The sequence below is a fragment of the Pelophylax lessonae genome (genome assembly GCF_965119305.1).
Source record: "Pelophylax lessonae genome assembly, chromosome: 13".
NCBI classification, from domain to species: domain Eukaryota; kingdom Metazoa; phylum Chordata; class Amphibia; order Anura; family Ranidae; genus Pelophylax; species Pelophylax lessonae.
Window position 1 is genome coordinate 142,268,453 of NC_138780.1, and position 17,549 is coordinate 142,286,001.

At 43.4% G+C, this 17,549-nt stretch overlaps 1 protein-coding gene across 1 annotated transcript in view; it reads left to right on the top strand.

Moving 5' to 3' along the window:
* TBPL2 (TATA-box binding protein like 2) overlaps window positions 1-14,027 on the top strand; it is a gene marked incomplete at its 3' end in the record, with an annotated part of 32,258 nt that extends 18,231 nt beyond the window's left edge. Inside the window, exons 2-7 of the mRNA XM_082242858.1 lie at window positions 1,734-2,101; window positions 5,071-5,158; window positions 5,236-5,327; window positions 9,887-10,054; window positions 12,937-13,031; window positions 13,951-14,027. Of these exons, the coding sequence (XP_082098984.1) occupies window positions 1,734-2,101; window positions 5,071-5,158; window positions 5,236-5,327; window positions 9,887-10,054; window positions 12,937-13,031; window positions 13,951-14,027 (888 nt within the window). The remainder of the gene's footprint in view (window positions 1-1,733; window positions 2,102-5,070; window positions 5,159-5,235; window positions 5,328-9,886; window positions 10,055-12,936; window positions 13,032-13,950) is intronic.
* Window positions 14,028-17,549: the final 3,522 nt, after the last annotated feature.

Sequence of the window (17,549 nt, forward strand, 5' to 3'; positions counted from 1 at the left end):
TTACAAGATTCCCTGGGGTGTAGGGGCTTGGGCTTAACGTATATAGCGCAATTATTTCTGGGTAATACCTTTTTTAAATCCTATGAACAGCTGCATTCGGAATTCCAGCTCCCCTCACCAGCATTTTTACAGATATGTGCAGCTGCGACATGCGGTGCAGGCTCAGAGGCGTGTGACTCCGCTTTGTAGGGCTGACTCAACACTGGCAGACTCTGTGATTAAGGCGACAGAGAAAAGGGGTCTGATTTCTTTCAAATACCAATGGCTTCTCTCGTGCATACAGGATCCGGTGTCTCTAAAACGTAGGACTGCATGGGTGGAGGACCTGGGTACTATAGACGGGGATCAGTGGGATCAGGCTCTGGAGATACTCCCTACTATGTCTCTATCCGCTTCCCCCAAACTTTCTCAACTGTTCATTCTTCACAGAACGTACCGTACACCGGTTCATCTGTTTAAATGGGGTCGCCGAGACTCACCTCTTTGCCCAAAATGTAGCCAGAATAGAGGTTATTTTTATCCACTTGATATGGAGATGCCCGAACTGGTCAGATACTGGACGCAGGTAATGCACTGTATTTCACAGGTGTCCCATTCCACATTGTCTGTTGACCCTCTATTGTGCCTATTGGGCTTACTGGACCCGGAACCATATCAGCCGGGCACCTACACTATGATCCAACAATTACTATACCTGGCTAGGAAGGTGATAGCTAGCTACTGGATTAGCTCCACGGTTTCACCGTGGATAACTAGAGTGAATTCAGTTCTGCTGAGGGAACTAGCTTACCGCCACAGAAATGCGGTCAGGAAGTTTCATGCGATCTGGCAAGACTGGTTAGATTGTCCGGGCTTAGGCCCGGCTCAATTGGTAATGGATAGCATCATGCAGGCTTAGTTCAGTGCGTCACTTTCATCTGACCTCTGGGGGATTCTCACCTGTTCTCTTCTCTTTGTTCCTTTCTTTCTTTTGCTTTTCTTCTTTCCCTTTTACTTCACCTCCTCTACTTCTCTCTCTTTTCGGCTTCTTTTTTTTTTTTTTTACTCTGTTTATGTATTCTCAAGGTTTCGCAATATTTTATTGTGGGAGGTCATGTATCTACTTATGCTGCCTGAGAGTGGGGTACGTCTTAGGGTTATCTTGCACAGGGCCTAGCGGCCCACTAATTGAACCCTGCTGACTTTTGTAATTATTTGCTGTTGTGTAATGTAAAATGGCTGCAAAGTGGGTTCTATCGCACAATATTTACTGCACTGTTTATATACTTTACTGTATGACTGTCATTGAGATGATGTATTGTTATATCTCCTACGACTTATGTTTTTCATTGTATGTTTTCTCTGTTTTTCAATAAACTTTGGTTTTTAAAAACCAAACTGCTAGCAGGCTTCAGTAGTGTTCAGCACAGCTTGAAGCATCTTGAAAGCCCACTAATGGCTTGTTTAACGTGACAGCCTCTCCATTTTTGGGATCTGTTTTAAGATGGGCCTCAAAGCTGATTCAATTTTGCTGAATACCTTACCGATGCCTGGTGGAACAGTGGTCTTATGCAAGTTGAAGTCTATATGAACAAGGCTCAAAACATAGGAGTGGTTCCAACTGTTTCTGTAAATTTGTCTAGAGTTTGTGTGTGTGTGTGTGTGTGTGTGTGTGTGTTTTTTTTTTTTTTTTTTTTTTTTTCTTCTCGTGGTCCCCTCTAATCTTATCTTACCCTTTTTTATCTTCCACTCAGGATGTCCTTCACTCTGCTCCTCAGATGTACACTCCAATGACTCCCTATGATGACCTAAATATCCAACCAATCCCTGAAACATCCTATAGATCTGATCTGGAGCAGTCCAAGGATCTTTCTGCAGATCTGGACCTGAGCTTTCTGCCTGATGACCTAACTCCTCATGAAGAAAAGGGCAACCTCTCAGAATTGCAGGATAGTGGAATTTGCCTGGATGCTTCTGGCCTCTCACATCCGTACACCCCCTGTGAAAACAGAGATCAATCCCAGGATGCTTCCAGCCTTCATCCCATGCCTATAACTCCAATGACACCCATGACTCCAATGACTCCTGTAGCAGAGTCCTCTGGGATCATTCCTCAGTTACAGTGCGTTCTATGCCCCAGATAATTGGTGTGAAATTTAAAGCCAAATAATGGAGTTTGATATTGTAAAATACTGGACTGTTGGGATCCAGGACAAATGCAATATTAAAAAGCAGATCACTGCACAACAAATTGAGAACCTGAGTCCCCTGACAGGGCTGCAGCATGTCAAGCAATATGTGACTTTGTTTTATCTTCACTTCCTGCATGATTGTGCTTGATCGGTGATGCCAGGCACTGCTGCTAGTGACAACCAGGCATCTAGTGTATTTAGAAAGTTGAAAAAGCAACCTTCATGTGGTGTTCTGAAAGAAAAACAGTTCTTTTTATTATATTATTGCGCTTCCTAATATTACATAAGATCCCCAGAGCACTGTGGGTTAGCATGCAGAGAATTCTGCTTGCTTAGTCTTAACTAGACTGATGGGGGGGGGGGGGGGGTTGATTTGTTTTTACTGCTCACAAAGTTCTAAGTAAAGCCCCGTACACACGTAGCGATTGTCGGCCGTAAATATTTGGCTGCCGAACGATCGGCCGATTGTCAGCTTGTTATTATGATGCTTCCGACAACCGACAGCGACTTTTCGGCCAAACAGAATCTGTTGTGCAGGCATTAAAATTTTTGTTGGCAAACACCAGAACGGCCGATTGTTCGCCAGTCAGTACAGAATTCGGCCGACAAACAGCCGATTAGCAAGACTGGGCATGCTCAGAAAAGAAAAAACACACGGAAAGTTAACCATCACATGACATCACTTCTGCAGTCGGCTGTTCTTGGCCGACAAAATTCATGTGCAGTCTTTTGCAGTTTTCAGCCGACAGGACAGCACCGGACAAAAGACGGCCGATCGTTCGGCCGACATTCGGGACGTGTGTACGAGGCTTAAAGCTAAAACAAATCTAGCTAAAAAATCGAAATGTTTAACAAAAATAATTGGCCTAAAGCTCCACCTACTGATTCAAAAAGACTGTAATATTTCAATTTATTTTACCTGGTCCAGACCAAGACCCCGTTCACACCAGAACACTTTCTGGGAAAACTGCATTCGTGCACGTTTCTCTCACCACGTTCAAAATGCAGTACAGTTGTAATCTGCAGCAGATGTCAATATTAGGTTAATGACCCCCAAAAAGCAGGTTGTAAGTGCAGTGCGTTTGCCTGCACTGGATTGCATGGTACAGAAGTACCATGGGATCTGGTTGCAGTAAGTTACCAAAAGTAGTGCATGCATTACCTCTGGTGCAGTGCGATTTGAGCCCATTCAACATGAATGGGGTTAAATCGCGCTGCATTGAACCGTATGTGAATAGTGCAGGACTTTGAGAAGGGAACGATTAGGGAGAAAAGAAAAGCAGGAGAGTGGCAGGACAAACTCTGCTGCCAGAGAGACATAGGAGTTAAATTTAGACAGTCTGGTGGAAGCAAAGTGCTTGATTTCCTTCATCAACAGTCAGTGTTTTATGGGGGAATCCCTCCCACAGCGCTATTTTTGCATACCTGGTTATAGAGCCTGATGTGAAAAGGAAGGCCTCTTGCAGCTTCTGCTCAGGAACCACAAGGAGTGAAACAGTGGCTGCAGGAGCATGGTGAGGTAGGAGTCCCTGAGTAAGTTCAGTAGTTCTGCACAGGTAGGTAGCCAATGCTCCACTAGGGCATACCAGAAGACAGAGGCAGCTGACAGCGGACCGATGCAGCAAGACCAGAGCTGTCTAGTAGCAGACTGGCAGGTGCTTGAGCAGGCATGCATGAGCCAGGCACGAACGTACTGGTCAGGAGGCACAGTAGCAGACTGGTTGAGCAGGATGCAGGTTCAGACTCGCCAGGTCAGTAGCAGACCCTCGGATCAGGAATTTACGCCAAGCAGAAGAATAGTCTGGACATGGGCCGAGGTCAGCAACAGAGAGGTGGATCAGGCAAAAGCAGAAGATCAGAGCAGAGTTCAGGTAAAAGCTGAGGTCAAGGCAGGTAGTGTTTAATAGTGGTCGGAGGCAAGCTAGGTCAGGAGACAGAAGTCAAGCACAGGAACAGGCAGCAGAGTACACGGAATGCTGTAGATCAAACCACAATGAGCCAGTGCAGCAGCCCTGTTTAATAGCGTGTTTAGCCTCTGCATTAGTGACAAGCACGCACCCTAGTATACACCGGTAATATGGGCAAGCCTTCCCTGTCAACTATTGTGTTCTGCCTGCGGGGAGCCTTCACCAACGGTAGAACACCACGTCTAGTACTGCCGGCTATAGCTGGCGACACTAATCAATCAGGAAAAACCCAACAGGTTGATTGTAGGCAAGTACAACCAGGGTGCCCATACATGGATTGAAATTTGTCCTTCTAAACTGGCTGAATTTCAACCCATGTATGGCTGGCTTTACAAGGATAGTTTATATACAGTAGTTTTTGAGAACCAGGAGAGGGGGAGCGTTTCCAAAAAGAATTGATTGCCCCGGGCTCTTCCTCCTTCTTTTTTAATGGTTATCCAGCTAATCATACACTTCCACTTCCTGTCATGGTGTCTGGATGGAGGAGCAGCAGAGACCCCTTATGGACATCAGTGTTGTAAATCTGGGGATTTAAAGGAAGTAAGGCTTAAACAATGATGAGCTGCCATAAGTGGACATGAAAGTGTATATGGATTACGCTAGAAACTTTTTTTTTTTTTTTTTTTTTTTTGTCCAAAGATTGAATATTGTATATGCAGCTTGTAGGCTAAACACAATCTGTGTACTGTATAGCCAGCTTTAATCTGACCCTTTTCTCCACCTCTAGGGCAATGATCCAGCTACATCTAAGTTTGGTTGCCCTTCCCTGCACTTTCTTCAGTTCCCAGATTAACGATTTTTCGTTCACACCTGGTGATAGAATACTAATTGTAGTCTTTGTTTCATAACACTTTAAAATCTGTTAAAAAAAAAAATGCTCAAGTTTACATACCATTAACACAGACCCAAATCTACCTGCACTCTTCTTCCAGGAATATTGTGTCCACAGTGAATTTAGCTTGCAAGTTAGACTTGAAGAAAATTGCCCTGCATGCCAGAAATGCAGAATACAACCCAAAGGTGAGCTTGCATGTAAAATTACTTTACAGTATAGAATGTTAATTTACAAATACTAAGCCCTTTTGTCTTGACCCTAGAGATTTGCGGCAGTTATAATGCGGATTCGGGAACCACGAACAACAGCACTTATATTCAGCTCTGGGAAAATGGTCTGCACTGGGGCAAAGAGGTAACATTGCATGTAGTCCAGTTTCCATTGTCCTTGAAAAAATAAGACCTTTAGTAGCCTAAACGGGAGAGCAGTACAATAGCATATGTGTAGTATTGGGCAAAATACTACCTAGCTTATGCTACGTAGTATACTTTGGCTCAATACTTTAGGTCCACTGCAAATGGAAGATGGTCTTAAAATTAACAGCCTGAGCCAATTACAGTGCCTTGCAAAAGTATTTGCGACCTTTTGCCACATTTCAGGCTTCAAACATAAAGATATAAAACTGTATTTTTTTGTGAAGAATCAACAACAAGTGGGACACAATCGTGAAGTGGAACGAAATTTATTGGATATTTCAAACTTTGTTAAATAAAAAAACAGAAAAATTGGGCGTGCAAATTTATTCAGCCCCTTTACTTTCAAGTGCAGCAAACTCTCTCCAGAAGTTCAGTGAGGATCTCTGAATGATCCAATGTTGACCTAAATGACTAATGATGATAAATAGAATCCCCCTGTGTGTAATCAAGTCTCCGTATAAATGCACCTGCACTGTGATAGTCTCAGAGGTCCGTTTAAAGCGCAGAGAGCATCATGAAGAACAAGGAACACACCAGGCAGGTCCGAGATACTGTTGTGGAGAAGTTTAAAGCCGGATTTGGATACAAAAAAATTTCTCAAGCTTTAAACATCCCAAGGAGCGCTGTGCAAGTGATAATATTGAAATGGAAGGAGTATCAGACCACTGCAAATCTACGAAGACCTGGCCGTCCCTCTAAACTTTCAGCTCATACAAGGAGAAGACTGATCAGAGATGCAGCCAAGAGACCCATGATCACTCTGGATGAACTGCAGAGATCTACAGCTGAGGTGGGAGACTCTGTCCATAGGACAACAATCAGTTATATACTGCACAAATCTGGCCTTTATGGAAGAGTGGCAAGAAGAAAGCCATTTCTTAAAGATATCCATAAAAAGTGTTGTTTAAAGTTTGCCACAAGCCACCTGGGAGACACACCAAACATGTGGAAGAAGGTGCTCTGGTCAGATGAAACCAAAATCGAACTTTTTGGCAACAATGCAAAACGTTATGTTTGGCGTAAAAGCAACACAGCTCATCACCCTGAACACACCATCCCCACTGTCAAACATGGTGGTGGCAGCATCATGGTTTGGGCCTGCTTTTCTTCAGCAGGGACAGGGAAGATGGTTAAAATTGATGGGAAGATGGATGGAGCCAAATACAGGACCATTCTGGAAGAAAACCTGATGGAGTCCGCAAAAGACCTGAGACTAGGATGGAGATTTGTCTTCCAACAAGACAATGATCCAAAACATAAAGCAAAATCTACAATGAAATGGTTGACAAATAAACATATCCAGGTGTTAGAATGGCCAAGTCAAAGTCCAGACCTGAATCCAATCGAGAATCTGTGGAAAGAACTGAAAACTGCTGTTCACAAACGCTCTCCATCCAACCTCACTGAGCTCGAGCTGTTTTACAAGTAGGAATGGGCAAAAATGTCAGTCTCTTGATGTGCAAAACTGATAGACATACCCCAAGCGACTTACAGCTGTAATCGCAGCAAAAGGTGGCGCTACAAAGTATTAACTTAACCACTTGCCGACCGCCGCACGACTATCTACGGCGGCGGTCAGCCCCTCACAGGCAAAGTGACGTAGGTCTACGTCGCTCGCCTGTGAGGGTTTAGGGAGCGAGCGCGCGCCGCCGGAGGCGCACTCCCGCGTGGTCACGGACCCCCCCCGCGCGTGTGACCGGCGGACCCGATCGCCGCCGGCCACTCTGCGATCGGCGGGGGAGAGGGAGAAAGTCAGGCAGCTTGTGTAAACAAGCTGCCTGTCATTCTCCTCTCTGTATGAGAGCTGATCACATGGATCTACTATGTAGATCCATTGATCACTCTGCATACAGTTGAAGCCACAGCCAATCACAGTTAGAATCACGCCCCTAGGGACACACACAGCCCCTCCCTCTCAAATAAAGTTAACCCCTTCACTACCAGTGTATTTTTACAGTAACAGTGCATATATATAGCACTGATTACTGTAGAAATGTCACTGGTAACCCCAAAAGTGTCAAAAATGTCAGTCAAGGGTCCGATCTTTCCGCCGCAATGTCGCAGTACCGCAAAAAAAATCGCAGATCGCCGCCATTACGCGTTTAAAAAAAAAACAACAAAAATGACAAAAATCTTTCCCTTTGTTAGTAAACGCAATAACTTTTGCGCAAACCAATCAAAATACGCTTTTTGCGATTTTTTTTTTTTTACCAAACATAGGTAGCATAAAACAAATTGGCCGAAAATATTAAATTTTGATTTTTACATTTTTTTTTTGGGGGAATTTCATATAAAAAAAAAGGGAAAAATATTGCTATTTTTGCAAAATTTACGCTCTTTTTTTGTTTATAGCGCGTGATCAAAAAATCGCACAGGTGATCAAATACCGCCAAAAGAAAGCTCTGTTTGTGGGAAAAAAAGGACGCCAAATTCGTTTAGGTACAGCGTCGCACGACCGCGCAATTGTCCGTTAAAGTCACGCAGTGCCGAATCCCAAAATACCCTCTGGTCGTTTAGCAGCCAAATCCTCCGGGGCTTAAGTGGTTAAGGGGACTGAATAATTTTGCACGCCCAATTTTTCAGTTTATTTGTTAAAGTTTGAAATATCCAATAAATTTCATTCCACTTCATAATTGTGTCCCACTTGTTGATTCTTCACAAAAAAATACAGTTTTATATCTTTGTTTGAAGCCTGAAATGTGGCAAATGTCGCAAAGTTCAAGGAGGCTGAATACTTTCACAAGGCACTGTATTTCACAATGTCCCCTCCTGCTGCTGCTTGTAAAAGCAATCCAGCGGCTAGTTAGCTGCTTGGATTGCTTTTACAAGAGCCAACTGCTGGCTTTAAAAAAAGTTACCTGGATGATGTCTAGAGCAGGCAAACCTCCAGGCATCCCGTTTATAGCTACTTGAAGTCCAGAGACATACAGGTACGTCGCTGGTCCAGTAACTGGTTTTTAAAGTGTATTTATACCAAAACCTTTTTATTTGGAGAGGGAAATAAAGGTTAGAACCCCTGTCAAGTTTTCTGTTGTCTGCAGATCCGTCTGTCTTTTTTAACCTAACTTTCAGCTCTGGTTTATCAGGCAAAGTGAGGGAACATCTGCAAAAAAAAAAAATGGTGGCAGGTTCTAGCATTCTCCTACTATGCTTCAAAATTTTTTTTTATTTAAATGAAATAATAAACAATGGAATTGCACAGAGCAGCCCCAACCTCCCCTGCTGGCGCTCTCGGCTCCTCTTCTGTGGGTGCCCCCATAGGAAGCCACTTTCGAGGGGGGCAGACCTGCTCCCTGAGGTGGACTGTGTGTTCATAGGTGCAGCCTTGGCCCCCCACTCCCTCCTCACAGGATTCAAGTGATGTCAGCAGGAACCAATGGCCCAAACAAGCCATTTTGAATCATAGGAAACCTGTAGCTCGCCTTCAAAAGATGAAGCTTTTGTTGCAATGTATGTTTGTAATCTCTCACTACGTTCTGTGCACATTTCTAGGAAAATCTGTGATTTGGTAATAAGTAGGTGGTGTTGTATAGAAAAGAAATGGAAGGCCCCTTTCTCACGAGCCGATGTTCTGCCGCTGGTAAAAGCGTGTTTTTTGTTATCTTGCAATCCCGAGACTCCAACCACAACGATAACTTGCGGTGTACGTTACGATTACTTGCGTTTACATGCGGCTGCAGTGGAACATTTTTTGCCATTTCCATAGCGATTATGTTTACCTTGTAATTCTGATGCACTTCCTGCTCTTTCTTTTGTTGCCGGCGCTATCCGCAGGTGAAACCATGTACTGCGATTACCCATGGTTATGTTCAGATAGCTGCGATAAATCGGTCCTGGACGCAGTAAAATTATTTTTTTCTAACTGTACGAAACCGCTGCTAAACCCTGTGTGTGAATAGGGTCATATGGTAGGTAACTTCATCTATCCACAGCTAAATTCTCTATTCTATCCGCTTGTGTGAAAGGGGCCTAAAGCTTCGTACACACTAGTGGTATTTTCTTTATTCAACCCAGCAAAGCTGAAGGGGGGGGGGGGGACTAACAGCTCAAGAGCAGCTGCTGTACTAACTATCCAACCTCAGTAGTACAGCAATCTCCCCTGTGTCCTGACAGGGGTAACTGCCCCCCCCCCTCGCCACAAATCTCTGGCCAGCGCTCTCAGCCGTTAGGGAGCCGGTCGGCAGACCTTTTTTGGCCATGTCCCTTCAACCGGGACCGACTCAAGTACGCACAGGCCGAATGTCAGCCAGTTTCTTTTGAACCAGCCAATGCCACCCAACATTCAGCCCGTGTGTACTAGGCTTAAGAGGTGCTTTTGTAGTTGTAAAAAACCTTAGCTGGCTAGAAACTGAGAATGAAAACCTGCTAATGAAATTAGGAAAGGTGTGTGTGTGTGTGTGTGTGTTTTTATATTTTGTTCCCCTTAAAAGATGAGTTTTCTTTCAAATCTACCAGCAAGCTAGCATTATTCAGGAGGTTTAATTGTTTGTTTTATAGTGAAGAGCAATCGCGGCTGGCAGCAAGAAAGTATGCTCGAGTTGTACAGAAGCTGGGATTCCCTGCCAAATTTCTCGACTTTAAAATTCAGAACATGGTTGGAAGCTGTGACGTAAGGTTCCCCATACGGCTCGAAGGACTTGTTCTTACCCACCAGCAATTCAGCAGGTAAAATTGGCTTTCGAGGTTCCAAGGTACCAATGGTAGATATGTTTGAAGTCGAGTCTGTGTGTAGAGCTACCACAAGGAAGAGAGTGTCCTCATTGTTATTAATGTTATTAATGTGTGGAGTATCCCAAAACTCCCTGAACCCATCCAAGTTACAGCTTTATTGAACATTAAAGAGGCAACCCTTCTTGACTGTGATTTCTGGATGCAAAAATTTGAAGTTGCCGTTTTACCTGGCTGCTGGAGCAGAACTAGCAGGAATAGAACCTGATACTGTAAATCAGCAGCCCTAGTCAAGGGTAGCGCTACATTTTTATGGTGGTCACCCTGAGACATGATGTATGTTTATAACAGCTAAAAATAAAGAAAAGGTTGAAAGAAAACAAATGCAGCTATCTAAAAAAAAAAAAAAATGCATACATTTTTGCAGGATATATATGAGGTCTGCTCAATGTGCTCAGTATGCAATTCATTCAGTCTGAAGAGTGTTTGTTTTTCACTGGTCCAATAGGGAGGCATGTTGGACAGTGGAAGGAAACCTGACAAATGGGTGCATAGGCTTTTGATAGAGTCCTGGCGATTGGCAGAGGGCAGGTCGCCTTGGTGCATTCTTGGATACTGTATAAAAGCCAAGGGCCCATGTGCTGCGGGGTCTTTGACTGGAAAGCAGAGTCCAAGAGGGAGGGGGCGGCTGCCTCCTCCTCTGCAGAGGTGCCATGCGGTCGCAGGAGGTCATCCTGAAGAATGGATGAGATGAGCTGAACCCAGAGGTCCAGGGGAGACACTGGAGACCCTGGGACCACAGTATCATGAGTACAGGGACTCATGTCAAGGGGCCTGACCTGAGGGGGGCCACCCTAAGTGTAGGATAGTCAGTGAACGGGTGTCAGCAGTGAAGAAGAAAGGGGATGCTAGTGAGAGTGTCCTGAAGATAATTGTCAGTTCACCCAAGTCTTCTTAAGGAAGGAGACTCAATCCAATTTCATCCATAGTGGCAGGGTGAATCAGCAGCCTGGCTGTATCTTAAGATAGGAGTCCACAAACATTGTCTATAGTTCAAATTGGAGTATCCCACTTATCCCTTCTCCTATCCCCCTACTTAAAATAAAACAAACACAATCAAATACCCCATGGACTGATGATTGGAGCGAGTCAAGGAAGGAGAAAGTAAGAACCTGAAACTGTCATTGTTGTATGCTGGTAACTCAGGGGGACCCATGGAGTGAAATCTGGCAGTCCTTAAGGGGGCAGGGCTACAGATGTTGGATGTGGTTATGCTGAAAAATCAATTCTGAGAACCCAAATTGCCAAACTCTGCATTCCAGTGTAGCACCATCCTAGGTAGGTGCTAGTGAGAGAATATCGTTTTGAGCTCTGTCTGCTTACCAGAGGAGCTGCAGGTAAATCTATATTGCTCTCTGCCTATCGGGGAGCAGGATCTATAAGTGTGGTCTGCTCATTGTGCTCAGTATGCTATTCATTCAGTCTGGATAGTGTTTGATGCTGATCCAATAGGCATGTTGGACAGTGGGTAAAAACCTGACTAATGGGTGCATAGGTTTTGATACAGTCCTGGTGATTGGCAGAGGGCAGGTCGCCTCGGTGCATTCTGGGATACTGTATAAAACCCAGGAGCACATGTGCTGCTGGGTCATTGGCTGGAGAGAGTAGTCCCAGGGGAAGGGGGGGGGGTGGCAGCTACCTCCTCCACTGTAGAGGTGCCATGTGGTTGCAGAAAGTCGACCTGAGGGCCAGAGGAGCGGTTGAGAGGAGCTGAACCAAGAGGTCCAGGAGAGCTGACTGAGAGGGGAGGCACTGGAGACCCTGGGACTACAGTATCATGAGTACAGGGACTTGTGTCAAGGGGCCTGACCTGAGGGGGGCTACCCCTGTTAGTAGGCCAGTCAGTGGACAGGTGTCAGCCGAAGAAGAGAGAGAGGATAGGGAGAGTCTACTGAAGATAACTAGTTGTTCATCAAGTCCTCTTAAGGATAAGAGGCTTAATCCCCAATTATCCAAAGTGGCTGTTCCAAATCTATAGTAAAGCAGAGAAGATAGGAGTCCTCAAACACTGTGAATAGTTTAAGTTGGAGTATTCCACTATTTCATTCTCCTATCCCCATTTTAAAATAAACCACAAAACAACCAAATACCCCTGGATTGTACAATGCGATTAGAGGAGAAGCGTTTTAACCTCAGGCAACGTGGGGGGTTCTTTACTGTTAGGGCTACAAGATTGTGGAATTGTCTACCACAAGAGGTGGTTTCTGCAGGTAGTATGGTGACTTTCAAAAGACTCTTAGACTTACATCTCAAGGATCAGGAGATTAAAGGCTATGTTAGATGATTACAGTCACACACACCTACACAGGTTGAACTGGATGGACTATTGTCTTTATTCAACCTCACCTACTATGTAACTATATTGATTATTGGAGTGTGAGGCAAGGAGAAACAAGGACTTGTCTTGACTTATGGCTCGGTGCTGGTAACCAGGGGGAATCTACAGAGTAAATATCAAGCGGTCCTTACGAGGGCAGTGCTACACCAATTCTCTAGGAACCAGTGAGTGATTTATGTATATCTGCCATTTATCCACACTTCACTAGGCTTGGGGCTTTTGATTTAGGTAGATCTAATATCCAAAAATTTGATATTACATTTTGGACTTCCTTTTCTTTTTAACGTGTCATTTGTTTGTTTTTGTAAGGTGAATATTAAAAAAAAAAAATGTAAGCGTTTGTTTTTTTTTTTTTTAACAAAAAAAAGTATATTTTTAAGGTTTGCAATGCTGTGTACTAATTAAATGTGCATTAATGTAACTGTGATCTAAGGGATCTTAAAGGTTCTCTTGTTAATTTGCAAATGTTATATGCTTCCAGTTATGAACCAGAATTATTTCCAGGCCTCATTTACAGGATGGTGAAACCAAGAATTGTATTACTCATTTTTGTGTCCGGAAAGGTGGTATTAACTGGTGAGTCTTTCAATCAAGTAACAAATACACGTGCATTGCATAAAGGGGGTGTTAATTTTCAGAAGAAATAGTGGTTGGATGCTCCTGATTTGTGCGGTTTTGCTGGCCATTGCAGTTTAGTTTAGAATTTTTTTTATTTTTTTTTTTATTTTTAATTCTGGTAAAAAGACCTATACTGGCAAATGCCTACAGTAGCAGGGTTGAATAGAGAGAGGTGAGTGTTGTCAGATTATTAGTTTCTAAGCCATAAATGGTCAACTAAAACTCCTAGGCATTGGGGTTTTGCACCTGTAATAGGGAAGGGAATGAAGCCTGCTGCCATTGTTTCTACTTGGCATGCAGTAGATGCACGAGTAGCTGTAGGCACACAATGCAACTCTGTAAATCGATTTACTAGAAGCATGTATGTTTTCATCTACAGCATCGAGATGTTGGAAAACCCTTATTACCAATCCTTCTGCTTGAATAAAACAATTGTATATGTGCTTTCTCAAACGGTTGTGATTTTTTTTTTTTTTTCTAACTCCATTTAAAACTTTGTTTTTGCATAGTGAAGGGATGGAACCTCCTGTGAGGTTTTGTTGCTGCTCCTCTCCTATTGTACAATCCCCTTGCTTTCTGTTTTGGCATACATATCACAGGACATAGTGGTGGTGGTTGGGGGGGGGGGGGGGATTCTCCCCAAATAGTGGGACTTGGCAATGAAAACTTGGCATTTCCCTTATTTAGGCAAAACTAACATTTTAGCCTAAATTAACATATTATAACTTCCACGCTCCAGACGCACATCAACTGTACACCATAGTATGTTTTCTTTTTTTTGGGTGTTAAAGGGCTATTCTAATCGTGTAGGGTGAAAAAGTACTGTCCAGTGATCCTCTTGGTCATGGCTAATTATGCTTGTTTTCTCTCTTTGTAGGTGCTAAAGAACGTACTGAAATCTATGAAGCATTTGAAAATATATATCCTATTCTAAAAAGTTTTAAGAAGCAATAAGTGCATTATTTATTTAAAGCAATTATTCTTTTTTTGTATGTTATTTATGTATATAGTTAAAGAAAAAAATAAATTGTGTGCTTTGTAATGACCTTTCTTAGACCACTTCTTTATTTTTCTGCTCAAAAAAAAAAAAAAACAATTTATACAGGTGCATCTCCTAAATTTAGAATATCATCAAAAAGAGAATTTTTATTTCAGTATTTCAATTCAAAAAGTGAAACTTGTATACACTGAGACTCGCACTTATGATTCTTATTGGCACATGGTAGGACAAAGCAGTAGTCTCGATCAGGACAGTCTTAACCGCTTGCCGTCTGCGCACAGTATATTTACTGCGGCAGTCAGCCCTGGCCAGGCAGAGTGACGTAGATCTACGTCGCTAGCCTGTGACCGGCTTGTGAGCCAATAGCGGGCGAGCGCGCGCCCGCTCCGGCTCGTTCACGGAGGAGTCCGCGCGCGTGACCGGCGGACCCGATGTCCGCCGGTCACACTACGATCGTCGGTAGAGAGGGAGAAAGTCAGACGGCTTATGTAAACAAGCCGCCTGTCATTCTCCCCTGTGTAAAAATGGAGATCAGATGGTTCTACTACGTAGAACCGTTTATCTCTGTTTTTACAATAGTACACATGTCCCATCACAGTTAGAAACACGCCCCTAGGACACACTTAACCCCTCCCTCTCCAATACAGTTAACCCCTTCCCTGCCAGTGTCATTTTTACAGTAACAGTGCATATGTATAGCACTGATTACTGTAGTAATGTCACTGGTAACCCCAAAAGTGTAAAAAATGTCAGTCAAGGGTCCGATCTGTCCGCCGCAATGTCGCAGTCCCGCAAAAAAAAAAATTGCAGATCGCCGCCATTACTCGTTAAAAAAAAACAAAAACAAAAATGACAAAAATCTTTCCCTTTGTTAGTAAACGTGATGACTTTTGCGCAAACCAATCAAAATACGCTTTTTGCGATTTATTTATTTATTTATTTTTACCAAACCTATGTAGCCTAAAACAAATTGGCCGAAAATGTTAAATTTAGATTTTTATAAAAAAATTTGAAAAATATTGTTATTTTTGCAAAATTTACTCTTTTTTTTGTTTATAGCGCATGATCAAAAAATCGCACAGGTGATCAAATACCACCAAAAGAAAGCACTGTTTGTGGGAAAAAAAGGACGAGAAATTCATTTAGGTACAGAGTCGCACGACAGCGCAATTGTCCGTTAAAGTCACGCAGTAAAAAATCGCAAAAAACCCCCTGGTCAGGAAGGGGGTAAAATCTTCCGGGGCTTAAGTGGTTAAAATACCTAAATTCCCACATCTGGTTAAATTTGCAAAAAAAGCTCTGCTTTCCCTTCCCCATGGGACAGCTGAGGTAGAACGTGTGTTCTCATCTGTAAAGTTAATGAAAACTGATCACAGGAACAAACGTTTCACTCCAATGTTGGAAGGACTGCTGTCAGTAAAGAGTCGCACAGGAAAGATTACTCCACACATGATTGAAAGGGTTGACGTCACAATGTATGACCACGAGGTTGACACTTTTTTTTAAACCATAAACGTAAGCCACTGTGTGTCTTCTGCTGCTGGTAAGGACAAAGATGTAGTGGTGGAGGAGGAAGAATGACCACAGAAGATCAATTTGATTCCTTTCAGATGTACAACACCTTTTAGAAGACAGGAATATGGGGCAGTAGGCAGGATTTCCTTAACCTTATCTTAAAATATTAAATAAGACACCTTCAGACTTAATTTTGGAATGAAAGAGGCCGCGGCCGTTTATTATTTCACACATTAAAGATCGATAAATCTTTTTAAACTTGAATAAAACAGCAGTATAGAAAACAACCCGGTCCCAACGACCCAGGTTGCCATTAACAAATAAATATATCGAAACATCCAAAAGGCAGGCGGCTCACACCCGCCTGGCACACCCCCAACACGCAGCCTCTTCTATGCAAGTACCCAGGTTGGCATTAAAAGTATCAAGGCCAATGTCTGATAAGTGGGTGTCATCAAACCTGTACAGTCCACTAGTACCACCCTCTAACTCCCTATGCCTGAAAGATAAAATCCCGACTATGCGCAGCAGCTTTTCCAGAGCCCTGTTGACGCGCTTACGAATTTTTTCAAATGGTCTCAAGTAACAATGCTTGAACCAAGCGAGTCTCGGGATGACCTCCGAAAAAACCACGGTCATAAAAGGAAACGACAACTTTAACAATTGTAGGTCATCCCGGATTGCAAAAATCCGATCCAAAGTTCTAGCTCTACCTACATCATTCCCCCCAAGGTGCACTACCAGTATATCCGGGGGGGGGGGGGGGGAGAAACTGCAGAAGTCTAAAAATTTCGGGACGAAATTCCGACCACAGCATTCCTCTCTTGCTAAACCACTGAATCCTATAATAATTGGGATCTAAGCCAAGGTTTTCACCATAAGAACGTCTTCTGGCTCGTGCACGAGCCCAGTGCGCGAAAGAGTGTCCGATGATCCATATGGTCAGACATCGTCCTGAAAATTTTAACAAACAGTGTCAGGGCGGATATAGGATTGAAAAACATCCGACTTCCATCTACCCAACTTCTTAACAAATTGATCATCAAGACCCAATCTCGCAGCTTCAGTAGCGGCACCGATACGAAAGGAATGGGAAGTCAACCTTTCCTTATCCAGCCCCAACTGAACGAGACACTTCCTAAAAACTGCATTAAATTGATAGCCAGTCAATGGCCTACCATCCTGGTGATTGAACAAGAATACGGAACCGGCCACTCTAATAGCCAAAAATTTATTCAGTAAACGCACCGGACATACTGACGAGTTGCGAAACCTGTGCAATTCAACATGCTTCCCAACACCCAACTGATCCATCTTAGAGAAACGTATCAAAATGCTACAGGTCATGTCAGATAAAATTGCGTCCGAGATAAAAAGACCGGAGCTAAGCGTCCTATTCGTCGGCACTAGCTCAGAAATTCTCAGTGCCGCAAAAAACATCAAAGAAAAAGCCGCCTGAAAAAGGACCGACTCATAATAAGAAAAGCAAACGGACGACGTAATTGAACACAAACTCACCAAAAGTGAGACAGTGACGGGCTTCCTAGAATCAGGCAAAAAAGACGCTTTCCGATATCCCTTCAGGGCTTGACGTACCGTAAAAAAGGAAATGCATGAAGGGAAATTCCTTAACTTAACGAAAAACGATACTCCGGCCAAAATTTTGTTCACGTGAGACCACGCATACCCTTTATGGAATAATGAATTTAAAAATGACAGTACCAAATGTTCTGAAAAACTATCCGGGGATACAACCGATGACTGAAGATGCGACACCCATAGAGACCATGCAGATTGGTATCCTGCCATGGTCGACTGAGCCAAAGAACGCAATACATTCCTTGCTACCAAGTCTAAACTATGTACCATAAGTGGCTCGGGTAATGACAGCTCAGCTCGTCCGCTTCCGGAAACAGCGTAAAAAAGCGCTCCATCTGTAAGCGAGACAAAGCATCCGCCAA